Genomic DNA, 19643 nt, shown 5'->3' with positions numbered 1-19643 from the left:
CACAAAAGATGGTCCAGCACGTCTCAGAGCTTACAGTCAAAAATTATCAGGCAAGGTGTCCATATTATGCAAATTAACGTAGGATTAACAAGTGACAAATGCAGTTACCAAAGCAAATTAAATGATGAGCATACCATCAGTATTATAGCTCTAAAGGAAATGCATTTAGGTGATAATTCAGCAGCTACATGCAAGATTACGCAATATAAAGCAATATCAATACTCCTCTCAATTGTTAGGTGCATCCACAATAAATGAAAAAAGAAACAGCTCTTGGATTATGTTGGCTTAAGCAGTCAGAAAATTAGTGATGTAGAAGTAATTAGGATAAAACTCAAAGGCCTGGTTATTACATCAGTCCACAAATCACCTAACGGAAAGTGTCTGACACTAGTCTTACACACAGCAACTAGACAGCACGTATATGTTTAAGATTTTAATTCCAAAACACAACCTGGAGATACATAAATAGAGACAAAAATAGAGAACCATTGTTCGAATGGATCAACACACAAGAAATTATCTAAGTTTGATGCCAAGGAATTTAAAAAGTTTTGGGCAGGCAGATGGAAACTGATACAAAACCTGACCCATCCATCTTTTCCACTGATGAGAACAAATTACCACTGAATCACTCAATAGTAGTACCTAAACATTTTTCAAGGAGTGTACATTGGCTCACAAAAGTTATCATTGGTGCTGAAATATCAGTTACAAAATACATTGATAAACCCTCATGGAAATTTGAAAAAGCTAACTCGATACAATACACCCAGGAAGTGGAGAGCAACCCACACTGGACACCTCAAAAGTCAGAACATTGGGAATTATTGTAGATGAAGCTAAATGGAATATCTGAAGGGAAGTAACAAAATAATGTGTACTAGGTTGGGACAAACCTGCCCAAGTCCTCTACAAAGGATACCAAGTGTCTAAATAATGTTTTGATAACATTTTGTATTTAAAAATATGTGTGTGTATAAATTGTTCATGTTGATGTAAATTTGACAATTTAAGAAATGGTCATGCTTACGAACAATGTAAGAAATAGGTGTTATGTAAAAACCAGTGTGCTTTTGTTTGAAACGAAAATGGCTGTGGCGCACGGAAGAGGTGCGAAAGGCGAATTGGCGTGCTACCTTGAGCAAGTTCGGGAAGTAAGTCACACAGTCTGAAGGCAGCAGTGATTGAGGTAACTCCTTTGTGGAGCAGAAGCTTTGCCTGCAAATTTTCATAAAAATGCCTCGGTTGAAGACTGCAAACAGCTTACAGTATAGCTGCGAGTTGTTGACCTACTGTATGTAAAACTGAATGAAGCCAAGAAGAGAAATTGAGCCCATACAGCAAGAAACTTGCAGGCCGTAGTGTGGGTAGTGTAGCCATCATAACTGTTCACCACACCCAAGCCTACAGCCACCAGATAAGATTTTTTTCTATTTTTACCTTTGTACAGCATGAACCATTAATTTAAACTGTGTTTTAATAATCATTCTTGAACTTTACGGAAACTGGCTCACCCTGTTATTTCATCCTAATCATACATCTGTATAGGGTTCCTTCCTGGTGTTTGATTAATCCGAGTGTCCTGTTTTACAGACTTATGAAGTGCCAAGTTAATATAAAGAGGCACCATTTAAATTGCTTTAGTGTAAATAATAAAAATGTTTTCTTAACTATTGCAAAGTGTTATGGTTTGCTTACATAAAATTCAATCAGAGTGAAGCCAAGTTACTAGAACCTGTTAGATGGCTACACAGAATTAGTTCAAAGAATAACAGGTTTTGAAAGTAAATTCCACCAAGAAAGAGGTTTTCTTTAAGTGAAATGTTCAGTTAAAAAGTGTGTGCTTTAGTGTCTAAGTATTTAAGTTTCTTGATTATGGAAAGTGCTTTTCTAAAGGTAGTCCCCCCCACCCCGGCTAATTTTTTTTACCTTCCTTGAAGTTATCTACTGGGCTTTTTCTTTTTTAAAAACATAATGTATAAAGATGTAGCCCAAAATTGTTTAAGTGGGGTAATTTATTTGAAGAGCCAAACTAAACAGTAGCAAGAAAGTAGGCAAAATTCACATTTCTGCTTCTCCAATACTTCACTATTTCATTGCCAGGATAGGTTGGTGACCATTAAGTACATGTTTTAAACCACTAAATGAACTTGGAAATGAGTTTTCCTAGCTTCAGTATATTATTATTCATACTGTGTTCCTATCTAGCCACTGGGTAAGATCTTAGGAAAAGAAGTGAATAGTCCAATTTACTTATCCATTAGACGCAACACACGGTAAATCCTGTAAGAAGGATAACTCTATTGATTATCTTTTCCTGTAAACAGGACTATCCTTCGATAGTGTATTTTATTTTAAAACTAAACTAAATTTTAGTAAGAGGGTTATACGTGGCAACATAGAGACAGGGTTTCTGTTATTTACGTAAAAGCATACTAATATCATAATGGTAGTGTTATAAGGTCCTATTAATGTGTGGTCATGACATTTGTTAAATGTCTCACCACATTCCTATTGAAACTATTTACTCTTCTTGTAAATAACACCTATGACAATTTTATACAAATGTCCACTAAGACTTTGCTTGTCAACTTTCATTTAGGTAACAGCGATCTTTTAGATGTATTTAAATCAGTACTGTTAAGAAATACTGACTAGCTTTATTTTCAAGAATCTCAAGTTTAAGTTATACATACTGTTATCCTCCAATAAGAATCATTGGCCGATTCTTCATCTTTGACAGGTTCATCATGCCTGCAATGCAAAACATTATCTTTTGTATTAACAGATGAAATCCAACTTTTTAAATTTAATAAATGCTTATACAAACATAAAGTTTCTTCAAAAAACGTATTTATGACAACTTCCTGTCACAGATAATTTTCACTGAATGTTGCAACCCAGTTATAATGCTGATGAGAAGCAAATGTTGACCTTTTCCCTCTCTTCCTTCACCATCTGTTTTGTTCACCTTGACATATTTCTACCAAACAGACTACCCCAATGGATCCACTGCTTATATTTAACACACAGTAAATTCAGTGCAAATATTTCCTTAACACAGGATGTGCATTGACGAGCTTGAATTAATCAGAAAAATATAAACAGATACTAACCGTTCCACAGCTCTTACAAAATACTTGCATTAAGTAATCATCAAAGCTACTTTTTGTACAGCAAGAGGACTAAAAGTCAAAATGGTGCTACATGCTACAGGCAGTGCAATACAATTTATTTTACTCATTGCTACAGCAATAAATGTACTTATAAAAATATTCAGACTTAGACTATAATCAAATACAGAGAGAGAAAATATTCTAACTAAAGAGATATAGCAGCCATAGGCAGAAACAAATAAAAAAACTGATACTAATCTTAGCTTTGAGGACCAAAAGTTTCTTCATCTGGAAAACACAAAAAGAGAAATGAGACTGTTCAAGAATTAAGGATGAAAATTCAGGATCTTGAGTCAAGGAAGATGGACATGATGAAATTCAGTTGCGAAAGAGCAGCAGATGATGTAATTTTAAATGCTGAGAAATAAGATCTCTTCAAGAGGAGCCACCAAAAGGTCAAATAAGTGAAGAACAAGCTGAAAATACCGGTAAATGGGCTAAAATGGCGGCAAATAGATAAAGGAAACAGAAAGGAAGTGCTGAAGAACAGGCAACCAAACAACAACAACAACAACAACAACAATAATAACAGCACATTGTAGCAATATATAATAGCAGTCCCACAACATCTGGAGGAAGATTTTCCACTAACAGAGCAATAAATTCATGAAGCCATCAAATCTTCCAAAACTTCAAAGCAACAAATGATGACTCCACTACAGCAAAATTATTGAAATAGTCAGAACACACAAATGATCTACAACTGCTGTTTGAGAACATTTGGAAAGCTGAAGAGATTATGGAAAGCATTAATCCACAGCTATGAAAAAAAGGGGACACTCAAAATGTCAACAATGGCAGAGATGCCTCACTTCTGCCAGTGGTATACAAAATATTATCAAAAATTCTCTGGACAGAGTTGTAGAAACTTTAGACAAATAACTGGGAGAGTCTCGAGGAGCTCTAGAAAGGGAAGACCCTGCACAGAGCAGATGTTTATTAGAAAATCGATAATCCTCCACAGACTGCTAATCACCAAACCTATAATAGTATCATGTATTTGTTTCAAGAAAACTTTTGATTTGGTAGGCAGAGAAATTATAGGTAAAATCATCAAAGAATTTTGTATTAAAGCAAACATAATCCTCAAAACACTAGCAAATAGGATGACTGAAGCTAAATTTATGGGAGAAGTATCTCAACCATTTGAAATAAAAACTGGTGTTAGACAAGGGGACAGTTTATCACCTTTACTGTAACACTGCATTCTAGAAAAAATAGAAAGTATCTGGAATTTGGAGAAAAAAAAATTACAAAATTGAACCAATAATTTTAGGACGAATAACAAATGGAATTAAGGTAAACTGCCTGGCTTCTGCAGATGATTCTGATATACTTTCAAAAAATCTGACAGACAGTTATTGAAAGAAATCTTTTGGAAGAAATAGCAAAGAGAGCTGGTCCCAAAATTTCAGCCGAAAAAACAACATTGATGACAATTTCAAACAATGCATCAACATTCTTAGAAAAACAAAAATGTAAAATAGCATTAGGAAGTAAATTTAAATATATTGGACAAACTGTACAACAAAATGGACTAGAAGAATTAACAGTAGATGCAAGAGTCAGCAAACTGGAGAGAGCAAATCGTTTTATAAAGGATATTTACAACAAGAAATGTACAACTAAAAAAACAAAACTAAAACACTATCCCACAGTGGTATGACCAGGATGTTTATATGGATGAGGATGCCTAATGATGAACTATAAGCTGGACAGAACAGAGGTTCCTCAAAGGAGCATTATTAGAAAATAATGGTTGCAATACAAGCTACAGATGGCTGGAAAATGAGAAGTAATGAGGAGATCTACAAAAATTTTGAGAAAATATCAGAAGTAATGGCTAAAAGAAGATTAATTTTTTTTTAGAGACCTCTACTGAATGAGTAGTTCTGGAAGAAGGACTCAATGATAGCATGGATTACAGAAATAAGAAAGAAACAACATCAAACAATCAGAAATAATAGAAAGAAACCTTTTTACAGATAAAATACTGAATTTAAAAGGATCATCACCTCTCCAAGATCAAAATTAATTTCATCCCTCTCAATAAGACCGTGAAAACCGGAAATAAAATTCATAAATATGATATTGCGAAGCTCAAAATCAATCAAAACATATTGGAACAATGCCACCAGTAACTGACAGTTGAATCCCATAAATGGGCAGACATTGCCTCCATGATCCAACAAGCAGCTAATACTACAATCCTGACAGCTAAAAAGAGGAATCATACATGGTGGAATGAGGTTTGTGGTGAGGTGGTGGCCCAAACAGCAAGTGCATGGAAAAAGTGGAATTCTACCAGGAGTCCTGATGATTTTGATGTATTCCATGAAGTTCGAAAATATGCAGCCAGAACTCTATGAAGGTCTAAGCAATTGCATGAGAAACAGCAGTTAGAATAGATCGATCAGTGTTTCCAGATAAACAATGTCAGAGACTTCTATCAGGCGTTCAAATCGAATTTGAAAGGATACCAAGCCCCTAGTTTTTGTTTTAGAGACGAAAATGGAAAGCTCAGTGTTGTGCACATAGTTCCGCATATTCAGCGCGTACACAAATTTCCCACTAGAGTGCGCCCCGCTAAGCAAAACAGCGCAAGCGCAGCGCTCGTCCATCTCCGCACTATGAGATGGCGCTGCCATAGAGACGGACCAAATTCTGCTTCCGCCGATCCGCGTATTAATATGTAACGCAGCCAATGAGATTGCTGCTAACATAGAACATTTTCTCCTCGCGCATCACACTCGCGCAGTGATACATGAACGTGCGAGGTATTATAACGAGTGTAAAGACCTTCGATCAGTCAGTCTGCATTTGTCTGCACCAGTCTGTATGAGTCTGCATTAGTCTGTACCAGTCTGCATTAGTCTGTACCAGTCCGTCGAGTTCTACAATTGTCTGTACCAGTCCATAGTCAAGATTCAGTCTGCGCCTGATAAGATTACCATATTCCTGTACATAGCCATGAAGATAAATGTATAGACACTTTTGTCAAGTATCTGAAATATATGTGAGAATAAGATTAACGTACCAATCCCAAAGAACTTCAGATTGTCAATTGTAAATAGCATCCAGAACCAAGTTAAGTAATTTTTATATTTGTTATTATTTTAGTAAATGTGTGTGAAAATTAATCAAATTCTGTTTAAAGTTGGTCACCGTCAATCTGCTACTCTAAGCGTGCAAGTGGCATTTCTATCATCTGACCGAATGGCAGAAGATAAACACACCATGATAAGACCACGAGACATATTGCTGACACTCGCTTACTTCGTTAGAGCAACAAGTCAAATAATCTGATGGTGTGTGTACTGAAGGTCTTACAGTATGCACACCACACTCGGCCTGACCAACAAAGAAAACTGCAAGATCATGTCTCGTTACTTTGAAAACCTACTTAATTGTGATGAACCGAAAGAAAGATTCCCTGCATGTGCCCCAATCAACAAACTACCCCTAATCTCCATCTAGTAAAGAGGAGACCAAAGAGATCATCAACAACTTTAAGAATAATAAGGCAGCTGGAGAGGATTCAATAGTGGTGGAACTACTGAAGCTGGCAAATAATGAAACTCTAGATATACTAGTCCAACTTTTTGAGGAGATCTGGAGAGCTGGGATGATACCAACTGAATGGCAGTCAGCTTTAATCCATCATCTACACAAAAAAGGTGATAAATAGAATGTCAGTAACTATAGGGGTACCTCATTAGTATCTGTTCCATATAAGATTCTCTCCAAAGTGATACAGAATAGAATAGAAGGTCATTGTAACCAACTGATTGGGGACTATCAAGCTGGTTTCCGAAAGGGCGATTCTTGCGCAGAACAGATCTTTAACCTGAAGAACATCATCAGGTCCTAAAAACTGGAAGAAATAACTATGTGGTCATGTTTGTTGATTTTCAAAAAGTATATGACTCCATCGACTGACAGGCATTAATGAATATTTTGGAAAAGTTTGGGATGGATAATACCTCAAGAAAGCTGATCAAACAAACTCTTACTAACACAGTGTCAAAAATTAAATTTATGGGTGAGGTATCTGAACCCTTTACAATCAGAACGGACATAAGACGAGGAGATGGACTATCCCTCTCCTTTTCAATTGTGTCTTGGAAAAGGTCACTCGAGAGTGGAGAAAGTTATTAGCCCAAGAAGAAACAAATGAAGAGTGGTTCAGACTTGGTCCTAAGAACAAAGGGGTGTGCATTGACTGCTTAGATTTTGTGGCTGACCTGGCCATTTTTGCTAACAACAAAGAGTCAGCAGTCAACAAGATAAATAGGCTGTCAGAAATTGCTGAAAAAAGTTAGACTCCAGATCTCTATTCAAAAGACAAAATATATAACGAACATCTGTAACGGACCTGAATGGATGATAACCAACCTGGGAAAAAATCAGATGAGTTAAGAATTTCAGGTATCTCGGTGAAGTCATCCACCAGGAGAATGGATTAAAAGAAGAAGCAATTGCCAGGATGAGGAAGTTAGACCAAGCATACCAACTGACAAAGAATACTTATAACAAAAAGTCTATGAGTATGTGGGCCAAGTTCCAACATTATAATACAGTTGTAAAACCTGAGGGCTTATAAGCATCCAAAACTTTGACCACGAATAGACAAGGTCAAGCTGAGCGGCTGGAAAAGCGTGAGTGTAGGATATTAAGGAAAATCCTAAGGTAATAGATGGGTCGATGGACAATGGCGAATGAGAGCAAATGAGGAATCGTGCAGCAAGACAGAACCTATCACAGCATCCATTACAAAGAAATGATTGTTATTTTATGGTCATCTCATGAAAATGGACGGTGATCGACTATCAAAAAGAATACAGAGTTTCATCCTATCTAAGAAAACGACGCCGAGATGGTTCAAAGAATGTGAAAAAGATCTTAAGCAGATTGGTATCTCAGAGAGAAATTCCTGAAAGGAACAAATTTAGAAGATTGGTGACCAACTACCAAGGTTTTAACATGGCATCAACATCCGAAAGACAGTGAGGACCCTTATCTGAAGGGCATAAAAAGGTACTTCTTAGAGGGGCTCAGAAGATACTGGCAGGAAGTCAAAGCTGGAGCAAGAACAAGACCTGGACACTACAGTGAAGTCGGTTGTTACCACGCAGTCCATAAAGACTCACCTCGATAAAAAAAAAAAAAAAATAAAAATAAAAGGCTTTCGATGCAGAAGAAATAGGGGATTGAGAACAACACGAATAGAATAAAGGGGGAAAAACATGAGGAGGAGATGGACGAGTACTGGAAAAACAGGAGACGACAAGGGAAGAAGAAGAAGTGAAGTTATTACATGATGAGAGATGGTGATTGAATTTGATTTGATTCAGTTTTCGTTACATACACCGAAAAAATGAGATGATTCTCAAGGGTGTGGAACATGTCAGAATGTATAACACAAAACATTTTAATATAATGAATACTACCCTGATCATTTGTCATGAGATTGCCAAAATAGGTGAATACAATACAGTAAACTGGAGAAACTAATATTTACAGAATTAATACGCTCTCAGAATGAAATATTGTTGTTGTTGTTGTTGTTGTGGTCTTCAGTCCTGAGACTGGTTTGATGCAGCTCTCCATGCTACTCTATCCTGTGCAAGCTTCTTCATCTCCCAGTACCTACTGCAACCTACATCCTTCTGAATCTGCTTAGTGTATTCATCTCTTGGTCTCCCTCTACGATTTTTACCCTCCACGCTGCCCTCCAATACTAAATTGGTGATCCCTTGATGCCTCAGAACATGTCCTACCAACCGATCCCTTCTTCTGGTCAAGTTGTGCCACAAACTTCTCTTCTCCCCAATCCTATTCAATACTTCCTCATTAGTTATGTGATCTACCCATCTAATCTTCAGCATTCTTCTGTAGCACCACATTTCGAAAGCTTCTATTCTCTTCTTGTCCAAACTATTTATCGTCCATGTTTCACTTCCATACATGGCTACACTCCATACGAATACTTTCAGAAATGACTTCCTGACACTTAAATCTATACTGGATGTTAACAAATTTCTCTTCTTCAGAAACGCTTTCCTTGCCATTGCCAGCCTACATTTTATATCCTCTCTACTTCGACCATCATCAGTTATTTTGCTCCCCAAATAGCAAAACTCCTTTACTACTTTAAGTGCCTCATTTCCTAATCTAATTCCCTCAGCATCACCCGACTTAATTAGACTACATTCCATTATCCTTGTTTTGCTTTTGTTGATGTTCATCTTATATCCTCCTTTCAAGACACTGTCCATTCCATTCAACTGCTCTTCCAAGTCCTTTGCTGTCTCTGACAGAATTACAATGTCATCGGCGAACCTCAAAGTTTTTATTTCTTCTCCATGAATTTTAATACCTACCCCGAATTTTTCTCTTGTTTCCTTTACTACTTGCTCAATATACAGATTGAACAACATCGGGGAGAGGCTACAACCCTGTCTTACTCCCTTCCCAACCACTGCTTCCCTTTCATGTCCCTTGACTCTTATAACTGCCATCTGGTTTCTGTACAAATTGTAAATAGCCTTTCGCTCCCTGTATTTTACCCCTGACACCTTTAGAATTTGAAAGAGAGTATTCCAGTCAACATTGTCAAAAGCTTTCTCTAAGTCTACAAATGCTAGAAACATAGGTTTGCCTTTCCTTAATCTTTCTTCTAAGATAAGTCGTAAGGTCAGTATTGCCTCACGTGTTCCAGTGTTTCTACGGAATCCAAACTGATCTTCCCCGAGGTTGGCTTCTACTAGTTTTTCCATTCGTCTGTAAAGAATTCATGTTAGTATTTTGCAGCTGTGACTTATTAAGCTGATAGTTCGGTAATTTTCACATCTGTCAACACCTGCTTTCTTTGGGATTGGAATTATTATATTCTTCTTGAAGTCTGAGGGTATTTCGCCTGTTTCATACATCTTGCTCACCAGATGGTAGAGTTTTGTCAGGACTGGCTCTCCCACGGCCGTCAGTAGTTCCAATGGAATATTGTCTACTCCGGGGGCCTTGTTTCGACTCAGGTCTTTCAGTGCTCTGTCAAACTCTTCACGCAGTATCATATCTCCCATTTCATCTTCATCTACATCCTCTTCCATTTCCATAATATTGTCCTCAAGTACATCGCCCTTGTATAGACCCTCTATATACTCCTTCCACCTTTCTGCTTTCCCTTCTTTGCTTAGAACTGGGTTTCCATCTGAGGTCTTGATATTCATACAAGTCGTTCTCTTATCTCCAAAGGCCTCTTTAATTTTCCTGTAGGTGGTATCTATCTTACCCCTAGTGAGATAGGCCTCTACATCCTTACATTTGTCCTCTAGCCATCCCTGCTTAGCCATTTTGCACTTCCTGTCGATCTCATTTTTGAGATGTTTGTATTCCTTTTTGCCTGTTTCACTTACTGCATTTTTATATTTTCTCCTTTAATCAATTAAATTCAATATTTCTTCTGTTACCCAAGGATTTCTACTAGCTCTCGTCTTTTTACCTACTTGATCCTCTGCTGCCTTCACTACTTCATCCCTCAAAGCTACCCATTCTTCTTCTACTGTATTTATTTCCCCCATTTCTGTCAATTGCTCCCTTATGCTCTCCCTGAATCTCTGTACAACCTCTGGTTCTTTTAGTTTATCCAGGTCCCATCTCCTTAAATTCCCACCCTTTTGCAGTTTCTTCAGTTTTAATCTACAGGCCATAACCAATAGATTGTGGTCAGAGTCCACATCTGCCCCTGGAAATGTCTTACAATTTAAAACCTGGTTCCTAAATCTCTGTCTTACCATTATATAATCTATCTGATACCTTTTGGTATCGCCAGGGTTCTTCCATGTATACAACCTTCTTTCATGATTCTTAAACCAAGTGTTAGTTATGATTATGTTGTGCTCTGTGCAAAATTCGACCAGGCGGCTTCCTCTTTCATTTCTGTCCCCCAATCCATATTCACCTACTATGTTTCCTTCTCTCCCTTTTCCTACACTCGAATTCCAGTCACCCATGACTATTAAATTTTCGTCTCCCTTCACAATCTGAATAATTTCTTTTATTTCATCATACATTTCTTCAGTTTCTTCGTCATCTGCAGAGCTAGTTGGCATATAAACTTGTACTACTGTAGTAGGCGTGGGCTTCGTATCTATCTTGGCCACAATAATGCGTTCACTATGCTGTTTGTAGTAGCTTACCCGCATTCCTATTATCCTATTCATTATTAAACCTACTCCTGCATTACCCCTATTTGATTTTGTGTTTATAACCCTGTAGTCACCTGACCAGAAGTCTTGTTCCTCCTGCCACCGAACTTCACTAATTCCCACTATATCTAACTTCAACCTATCCATTTCCCTTTTTAAATTTTCTAACCTACCTGCCCGATTAAGGGATCTGACATTCCACGCTCCGATCCGTAGAACGCCAGTTTTCTTTCTCCTGATAACGACATCCTCTTGCGTAGTCCCCGCCCGGAGATCCGAATGGGGGACTATTTTACCTCCGGAATATTTTACCCAAGAGGACGCCATCATCATGTAATCATACAGTAAAGCTGCATGCCCTCGGGAAAAATTACGGCTGTAGTTTCCCCTTGCTTTCAGCCATTCGCAGTACCAGCACAGCAAGGCTGTTTTGGTTATTGTTACAAGGCCAGATCAGTCAAACATCCAGACTGTTGCCCTTGCAACTACTGAAAAGGCTGCTGCCCCTCTTCAGGAACCACACGTTTGTCTGGCCTCTCAACAGATACCCCTCCATTGTGGTTGCACCTACGGTACGGCTATCTGTATCGCTGAGGCACGCAACCCTCTCCACCAATGGCAAGGTCCATGGTTCATGGGGGGGGGGGGGGGGGGGGGGGGGGGGGGGAAACATTGTTATGCACTATTAATAAATTTATGTTATGCACTATTAATAAATTTAGCATACACAAAATACCTAATATTGACTGTTGCAACCAAGTACTGTCAAAACTTAAATCTAACATATTTTTACTTACGCTGGCCTAACAGTCTCTGTTAGGATATTCATCTGTAGAGTAGAAGGCATTGCCTATCAAAAAGTCATTCAAACTCTGTTTAAACTGTGCTTTATCTGAAACCAAGTTTTTAATGGTTGCTGGTAATTTATTGAAAATGTGTGTTCCTGAATATTGGGCCCCCTTTTGGACCAACATAAGTGATTTTAGGTCTTTATGTAGATTGTTCTTATTCCTAGTATTGATAATATGTATTGAGCTATTTGTTGGAAATATAGATATATAACTTGCATCAAATTTCATTAAGGAGTAAGTATACTGAGAAGCAATGGTTGGAATTCAAAGTTCCTCGAATAGGTTCTACACGATGTTCTTCAAAGACTGGTCCCAGATACTCCATTGCACCATTCACCGAACCTGATAACCCCGAGCCGTCAGTAACAAAAATTAAGTCTTGCTTAAGAGATTTACAGCACTACATGCACTTGTTACCAAAGTCTCATTTACTTTTAGAGCTATCTGTTCCACTTCCTTTTTGGCCCCACTTCTCTCTGTCTCCACTATATCCCATACAGTTCTTATTTTGTTGCCCGATACAATTATCTTTTTCTCTTAATAAAGCTACTTCGATTTCTGGATTACTTGATTCAATATTTTGCAGTATTCTTTGCAATGCATTACAATTCTAATATCAGAAATGTTCCTAGGTAGTAGATACAGTCTCCTTTTTGCCCCACATGATATCTTTATTCCTTGTGTAATCCATGGTTTATCTTTTGACTTCTGTGTGATCTGAGTTACCTTTAGGGGAAAACAATTTTCAAAAGAGGAGGTAACTTTATTAATAAATGCTTTGTATTTTCCATTTGAGTCAGGTAAACATCTCTCCAGTTCATGTCTTTGAGCAATTTCCTGAATTCCTCAATTTCTGGCTTATTTATTATCCTCCTGTACTCAGATTTAATATTTTTTTATCCTGACAAGTTTCAACATTTAACACAAGATGCTGCACGTCGTGATCAGATAGTCCATTTACTATTGGTTTTGTGATATGACTTTTTTCCCCTAGATTTGTTCATAAAGATATTATCAATAGCAGTCTCAGAGCATTTACATATCCTAGCTGCAAAGTTCACAGTAGGAACTAAATTGAATGATAGTGTTAAAAACACCAGCAACCACTATTTCCTCTTATTTTTTTTTTTACACAAGCTATTCCTTTCGCTTTGTGAAATGAAGCACTGCCTAGTTCCAAAACACAGGACTACTATGACAAGGTGAAATGTTCTCAGAGTGCTACATGTATGATAGTAAATGTAATCCGCACTATAGTTGTTTTCTGAGTAGTTATGCTGTGTGTGTTTCATTCAATCAGATGAAATGGAATAAAATCATCAATTTATTTATTTTGGCTCTTTATCACCAAGATACATTCAATGTTGGTTGAGGTTTATCTTTTGAATTCACTCCAGTGTAGATTGTCAAAAATTTTATCAGTTGTCAAAGTACTTGTAACACAGTTTCCGAATTTACTGCCATCCAGGAAAGTCTCCCACTCAAATTATTCTCCGAGACTGAGAGCTGGCTAAAACCCAGAGTAGAAAGCTCTCACATATTTAGTGATTAATGGAATATATATCGGAAAGGCAGGTTAGACACTGTAGGAGAGGGAGTGTCCATTGTCTCTACTGAGGTCAAAGCTGATTGTGACAGTGAAGTTACCTGGTTGCCTATAACAAGTCTATGTGAAATCACGTTAATTAATGGATGTTTTAATCATCCACCCGGTTCTGCTATGACAGTTTTGGAGCCATTCAAAGAAAGTCTACAGACAGTAGCACGTAAATACCTAGATCATGCAATGCTAGTTGGAGGTTAATTTAGCCTACTGAGTATAGATAGTAACCTATGGCTTTATTTCAGGGGGTGCAGTCAATCTTGTGAAGCACTTTTGAATGTGGTTTTCGAAAATTGTCTTGAGCACCTAGTTTGGCACGCCACATGCAATGGAAATATCTTAGACCTTGTAGTTACAAACAGCCCAGATATCATCAATGACTTCAGCATAGAGATGGGGATTAATAATCATGATAACATCATAACAACTAAGACTACAAAAATTAATAAATCAGTCAAGAAGGCTAGGAAAATGTTCATGCCAGAAAGAGCAGATAAGCAGATGTTAGCATCTCACTTAGACAGAACTGACATCACTTAGTTCCATTAAGATGGACGTAGAGAGATTATGGTCAAAGTTTAAATAGATCGTGAATTGCACTCTCAACAAGTCTGTACCTAGTAAACGAATTATGGATGCAAAAGAGCCACTGTGGTTTAACAATGAAATTCAGAAAATACTGAGGAAGGAAAAGCTACTGCACTCTTAGTTCAAAAGAGAATGCCAAATGCCAACAAGGAAAGGTTACTACCACTGTCATACCTCAGCAAAAGATCTGGCTGAGAAGCAGGGGAAATTATTGTCCTATGTAAAATCGCTAAGTGAGTCAAAGTTTTCCATCAAGTCACTTGACCAGTCTGGTGTGGCAGTAGGAGATAAATGTTTTAAATTTTGCATTCCAGAAATCATTCATGCAAGAGAATCATATAAACATACCGTCATTTGACAATAGCACAAAGACACCTAACAACAATCACCACAAGAGGTCAGCGCTAGCACAAGTTGTTCACATGATATTCGTTGGACTGTTGCCTGTAAACACATGCCATGTCAGTGCTCTTGGAAGAGAGCTGTGGCAGTGACACGGCTCTGTTGTTGTTCCTGTGTAGTGATCTGCAATGACGGGATGGTACAGGATGGGGGGGGGGGGGGGGGTCGAGATTCAAGCAGTAATTAAGAACTTCAATAAAGAAAGGTATGAAAGCGAAGGACATTCATGCCGATTTCCAGAATACACCAGGGGACTCTGCTCCTTTGTCTTCAACTGTTGCCAAGTGGATAAATGAATTTAAATTTGGTCAGGAGAGCTTAGATGATGATCATCCATGAATAGGTCAGCCAAGATGTGTCACTACTCTAGAAATCATTGCAAAAGTGCGCATAATGATCAAGGAGGATCACCAATTTAGAGGGCATGAAATTGCTCACGCTTGCCAGATGTATCTGAAACGTATTCACAAGATGGGTGCCGCGACTCTTGACGCTGGGTCAAAAACGCATGAGAATGGACATATCACAACAATGTTTGGCCTGTTTTAGGAGAAACAAACAAGATCTTTTGTGCTGGTTTGTGACCACGAAGAAACTTTGTTTTACTACTATACCCCAGAGACAAAGCAACAATCAAAGCAGTGGAAACATGCTGAATCTCTGCCGCCAAACTCCTTCAGCGGGGAAGGACTTGGCGTCAGTGTTCTGGGATGCGCCACCAAATTCCTTCAGCGGGGAAGATCATGGCATCAGTGTTCTGGGATGAGAAGGGGATTCTGTTTGTACATTGTCTCCCCACTGGGCAAACAATTACTGGAGAATACTATGCTAACCTTCTGGACAAATTATAACAAAAGGTATGCGAAAAAGGCCAGGTTTAATACGGAAGAAAGTCATCTAGCATCAAGCCAATGCACGCTCACACGCGTGTGCCATCGCCATGGTAAAATTACACAAACTAAGGTATGAATTGTTGCCACACGTGCCTCTTCCCTAAACTGAAAATTTTTCTTTGTGGATGAAGATTCACTTAAATTAAGAATTGGTAGCCTGAATTGATAACTATTTTGTAGGCCTGGAGGAAAATCATTATCGAGATGGGATCAAGGTATTGGAACACTGTTGGACCAAGTGAATTAATCTACAAGCAGGGTACATTGAAAAACAAAAAAGTTTCAGTGACATAAGTACTTTTTTTCTATTCTGTTTCAAGAACTTTTCAAACCACCCTCGTAAGCATCCCTGACACCTGAAATAATTAAAAACAAATAAGTCGCCAGTTGCAGATGGAATCTCAATTTGGTTTTACAAAGAGTGCTATATGGCACTGGACCCTTACTTAGCTTGTATTTATTGTGAATCTCTCACCCAGCAGAAAGACCTAAGCAACTGGGGAAAAAAATACAGAGGCGTCTCCTGTAAATACGAAGGGCGAAAGAACAGACCTACGAAATTACAGACCAATCCGTAACATCAGTTTGCTGCAGAATTCTTGTACATATTCTGGGTTTGAATCTAATCAGTTTCATGGTGACCAATAAGTTTATGTCCACAAATTAGTACAAAGCATCACTCATGGGCAACTCAGCATGCTCTTTTGTCATACGACGTCTGTTCAAAAAATTCCAGAACTTTGTCCACAAAATTTTCTATGCTTATCTTTTAGTTACTATGGATTGTCTCCTTCGAAATACTCTCCTCCACAATTGATACACTGCTCCCAATATCATTTCCACTTCCAGGAGCAGTCTTGACACACCTCTTGCTGGGTCGCATAAAGTGCCGTCTGCGAATTTTCTTTTATCTCATCTACCATTGCAAAACTTCATCCTTTTCAACTTTGGAAATAAAAAGAAGTCTGCAGGGGTCATACTATTCTCACATGGAACATCTCATTCTCTTTTGTGAGATCCAAAAAGTTTTTTTGGTTTTGACTCATGAGCCGTGGAATGAACTTGGCGGCAACACAATGCATTCCAAGATGCTGTGTCATTTCATAACATGATCCAATTGAAATGTTACATTCTTCTACAATCTCTCGGACAGTGAATCTTCGACTGGCACACACAATTTCGTTGACGTTCCTGACACAAGCGTCATCAGGGGACATCTAAGAGCGTCCTGAACAAGAATCATTTTTGACTTTTGTAAAGCCATTTTTAAAACGTGTGAATAATACGTAACACCGAGTATGGCTTAAGCACTCATTGCTATAGGCTCCCTGCATCATTTGGTGTGTCTCTGTAAAGGTTTTCTTGAGTTTCACGCAAAATTTAATGCAGATGCATTGCTCCTCTAACTTTGCCATCAAAAATTCACAAACCCAGATTCCATATTTCTTGATTTCCGAGAAGCATTTGACATAGTGCCTCACTGCAGACTTTTAACAAAGGTACAAGCACATGGAATAGGTTCCCAGACATGTGAGTGGCTCAAAGACTTCTGAAGTAATAGAACCCACTACATTATCCCGACGGTGAGTGTCCACCAGTGACTAGGGTATCATTAGGATCGTTCCAGGGATGTGTGCTAGGAGCGCTATTACTCATATTTTCTATGTGCATAACTGATCTGATGGACAAAGTGGACAGTAATCTATGGTTGTTTGCTGATGATGATGTGGTGTGTGGAAGGTGTCATTGTTGAGTGATTTAGGAGGATAAAAGATGACTTGGACAAAGTTCCCAGTTGGTGCAATAAATGACAGCTAACCCTAAATGTAGAAAAATATAAGTTACTGCAAATGAGTTGGAAAAACAAATCCATAATGCCAGAATCCTGCATTAGTAGTGTCATGAATGAAGAAGTCATATTGTTTCAATATCTGGACATAACTTTGCAATGTGATATGAAATGGAACAAACTTGTGAGGGTCATGGTAGGGAAGGTGAATAATCATCTTTCGTTTGTTGGGTGGATTTTACTAGTGTGGCTCAGCTGTGATGGACATCACATATAGGGTGCTAGTGTGATCTCTTCTTGAGTACAGTTTGAGTGTCTGGGATGCGCAAGGGGTCAAATTAAAGCAGACATTGAGGTATTTCAGAGGCAGGATACTAGATTTGTTAACAGTAGGTTGAAACAACAACATACAAGTATTATGGAGATGTTTCTGGAACTCAAATGGGAATCCCTGGAGGGATTTTGAGGAACACTGTGCTGACTGCAGAACAATTCTGCTTGCACCAACATACATTACGCATAGGGACCACGAAGATAAGAGACGACAAATTAGGACTCATAGAGAGGCATATAGACATTCACTTTTTCCCCACTCGATTGGCAGATGGAACGGGAAAGGAACTGACTACAGTCGAATTAAAATTACTTGATAGATGGCACTTCAAACGCCAATAAGAGTTGTCAGCGTCACACTTGAACTGTCTGGTGTTGCCAAAATCCACCAAAATTGGCCAGTCACTTCCAATTCCTGGTACAGCATTCTTTCTTGATGTATTTGTATCCCGAATTATGAGCCCGACACTTTTATTATGTATTTCATGACACATGATAACTACACCAAAAACAACACACATTAACAATGCTAATGAAAGACACATATTTCATTCATAGCACTAACCAAACACTACTGAATAAATCAGCACAAGGTGTAATTCAGTATCATACTTATAGTTATCATATTCACAGAGATCATCTTTCATTAGATAAGCTTTTCACTACACTGCGTGAAACTGAAATTTTTAAGGTTGCAATTCATAGTTGGAACTGGGTCACTACATTCACATATATAAATACTTCATGCACTGCTGTGGCATAGCACAATGGTTGGCAGATTAATCTAATGTGTAGCATGTCGTAGGTTTGAATCTCATCAATGTAGCAAAATTTTTAATTCTAAATCTAACCAAATGAGTGTGATTATTATTTTCATTCAATTAATTGGTTTAAATGTATTTTTTTATTTTTAATACTTCGCTGCATCATTTTTCATCATTGTTTTGCCTGTTCTATTTGGTCTTATTTTTCATCTTGTCATTATTTCTTCATTTGGAATCTGTCTCAGTCATCTATAATCCACGACTAAGGGCCCACATGGACTGTTCACTGGTTTCAAACATGGCAGCATGTGCAGCTAGTTTAAGGATAGGTAACAAATGACACGGAGAAATTTCAATTTGCTTTCAGCCCTGAAATTGAGTTTTTGTTGTCTTGAGTTTACCCTTAAGGGTTAGCTTTAATCGCCATGAACAAAGCGATAATGATATTAGTACTGCTGCAGACTGTTGACCACAATTTTCTCAGCTGGGTTAGGACACAAGTTTACAGTCAGGGATACAAAACGCGTTGTCTGCCCCAGTTCAGTCACTGGTCACTTTAAATCAATAGTCAACAGAGTATCCAACATTTCTGACATACCTTGCACCAGCCACTAGAAAAATTGCTCTGTGTTAAACATTTAACATAATTTGTGAAGTGAGCCGCTTGTTTGTTGTCACCTGTAACCAAACGGTAGCTGGTAGCCAATGTGGCAACATTGTTGCAGCAAGTGATTGATGTCAACTATCAAGTAATTTTATTCAGACTATTGTAGTGAGACAGGGTACCTTCAGCCATGCACCATATGCTGGCTAGTGGAGTATGTATGTAGATGTGGAATCAGTCTTTCCTTCTCATCCCATCTGGAAAGTCTCCCCTGATCTGCAGTTCTGGGTAACTTTCTCAAAATCTAACCTTTTTCCTAGACCTATCCTTCACCCCTCTTCCTTCCACTTCAACCCTTCTGCCTGAAGAATGAGCTACTGGCTCTGAAAGCTCGCCTAATTATAATCTTCTTTTATGTGTGTGTTCTGCC

General features: G+C 38.2%; 1 protein-coding gene across 1 annotated transcript in view; it reads right to left on the bottom strand.

Annotated features, from left to right (window-relative positions):
* Nucleotides 1–2701: 2701 nt before the first annotated feature.
* Nucleotides 2702–19643, bottom strand: part of LOC124554899 (molybdenum cofactor biosynthesis protein 1-like) — a 69077-nt gene continuing 52135 nt past the window's right edge. The window contains exon 7 of the mRNA XM_047128588.1: nt 2702–2757. Coding sequence (XP_046984544.1) covers nt 2702–2757 — 56 coding nt within the window. The remainder of the gene's footprint in view (nt 2758–19643) is intronic.

The sequence above is a fragment of the Schistocerca americana genome, chromosome X (genome assembly GCF_021461395.2).
Source record: "Schistocerca americana isolate TAMUIC-IGC-003095 chromosome X, iqSchAmer2.1, whole genome shotgun sequence".
Taxonomy (NCBI): domain Eukaryota; kingdom Metazoa; phylum Arthropoda; class Insecta; order Orthoptera; family Acrididae; genus Schistocerca; species Schistocerca americana.
Note: the sequence above shows the minus strand (reverse complement) of the source record. Positions and strands in the feature narration are given on the sequence as shown.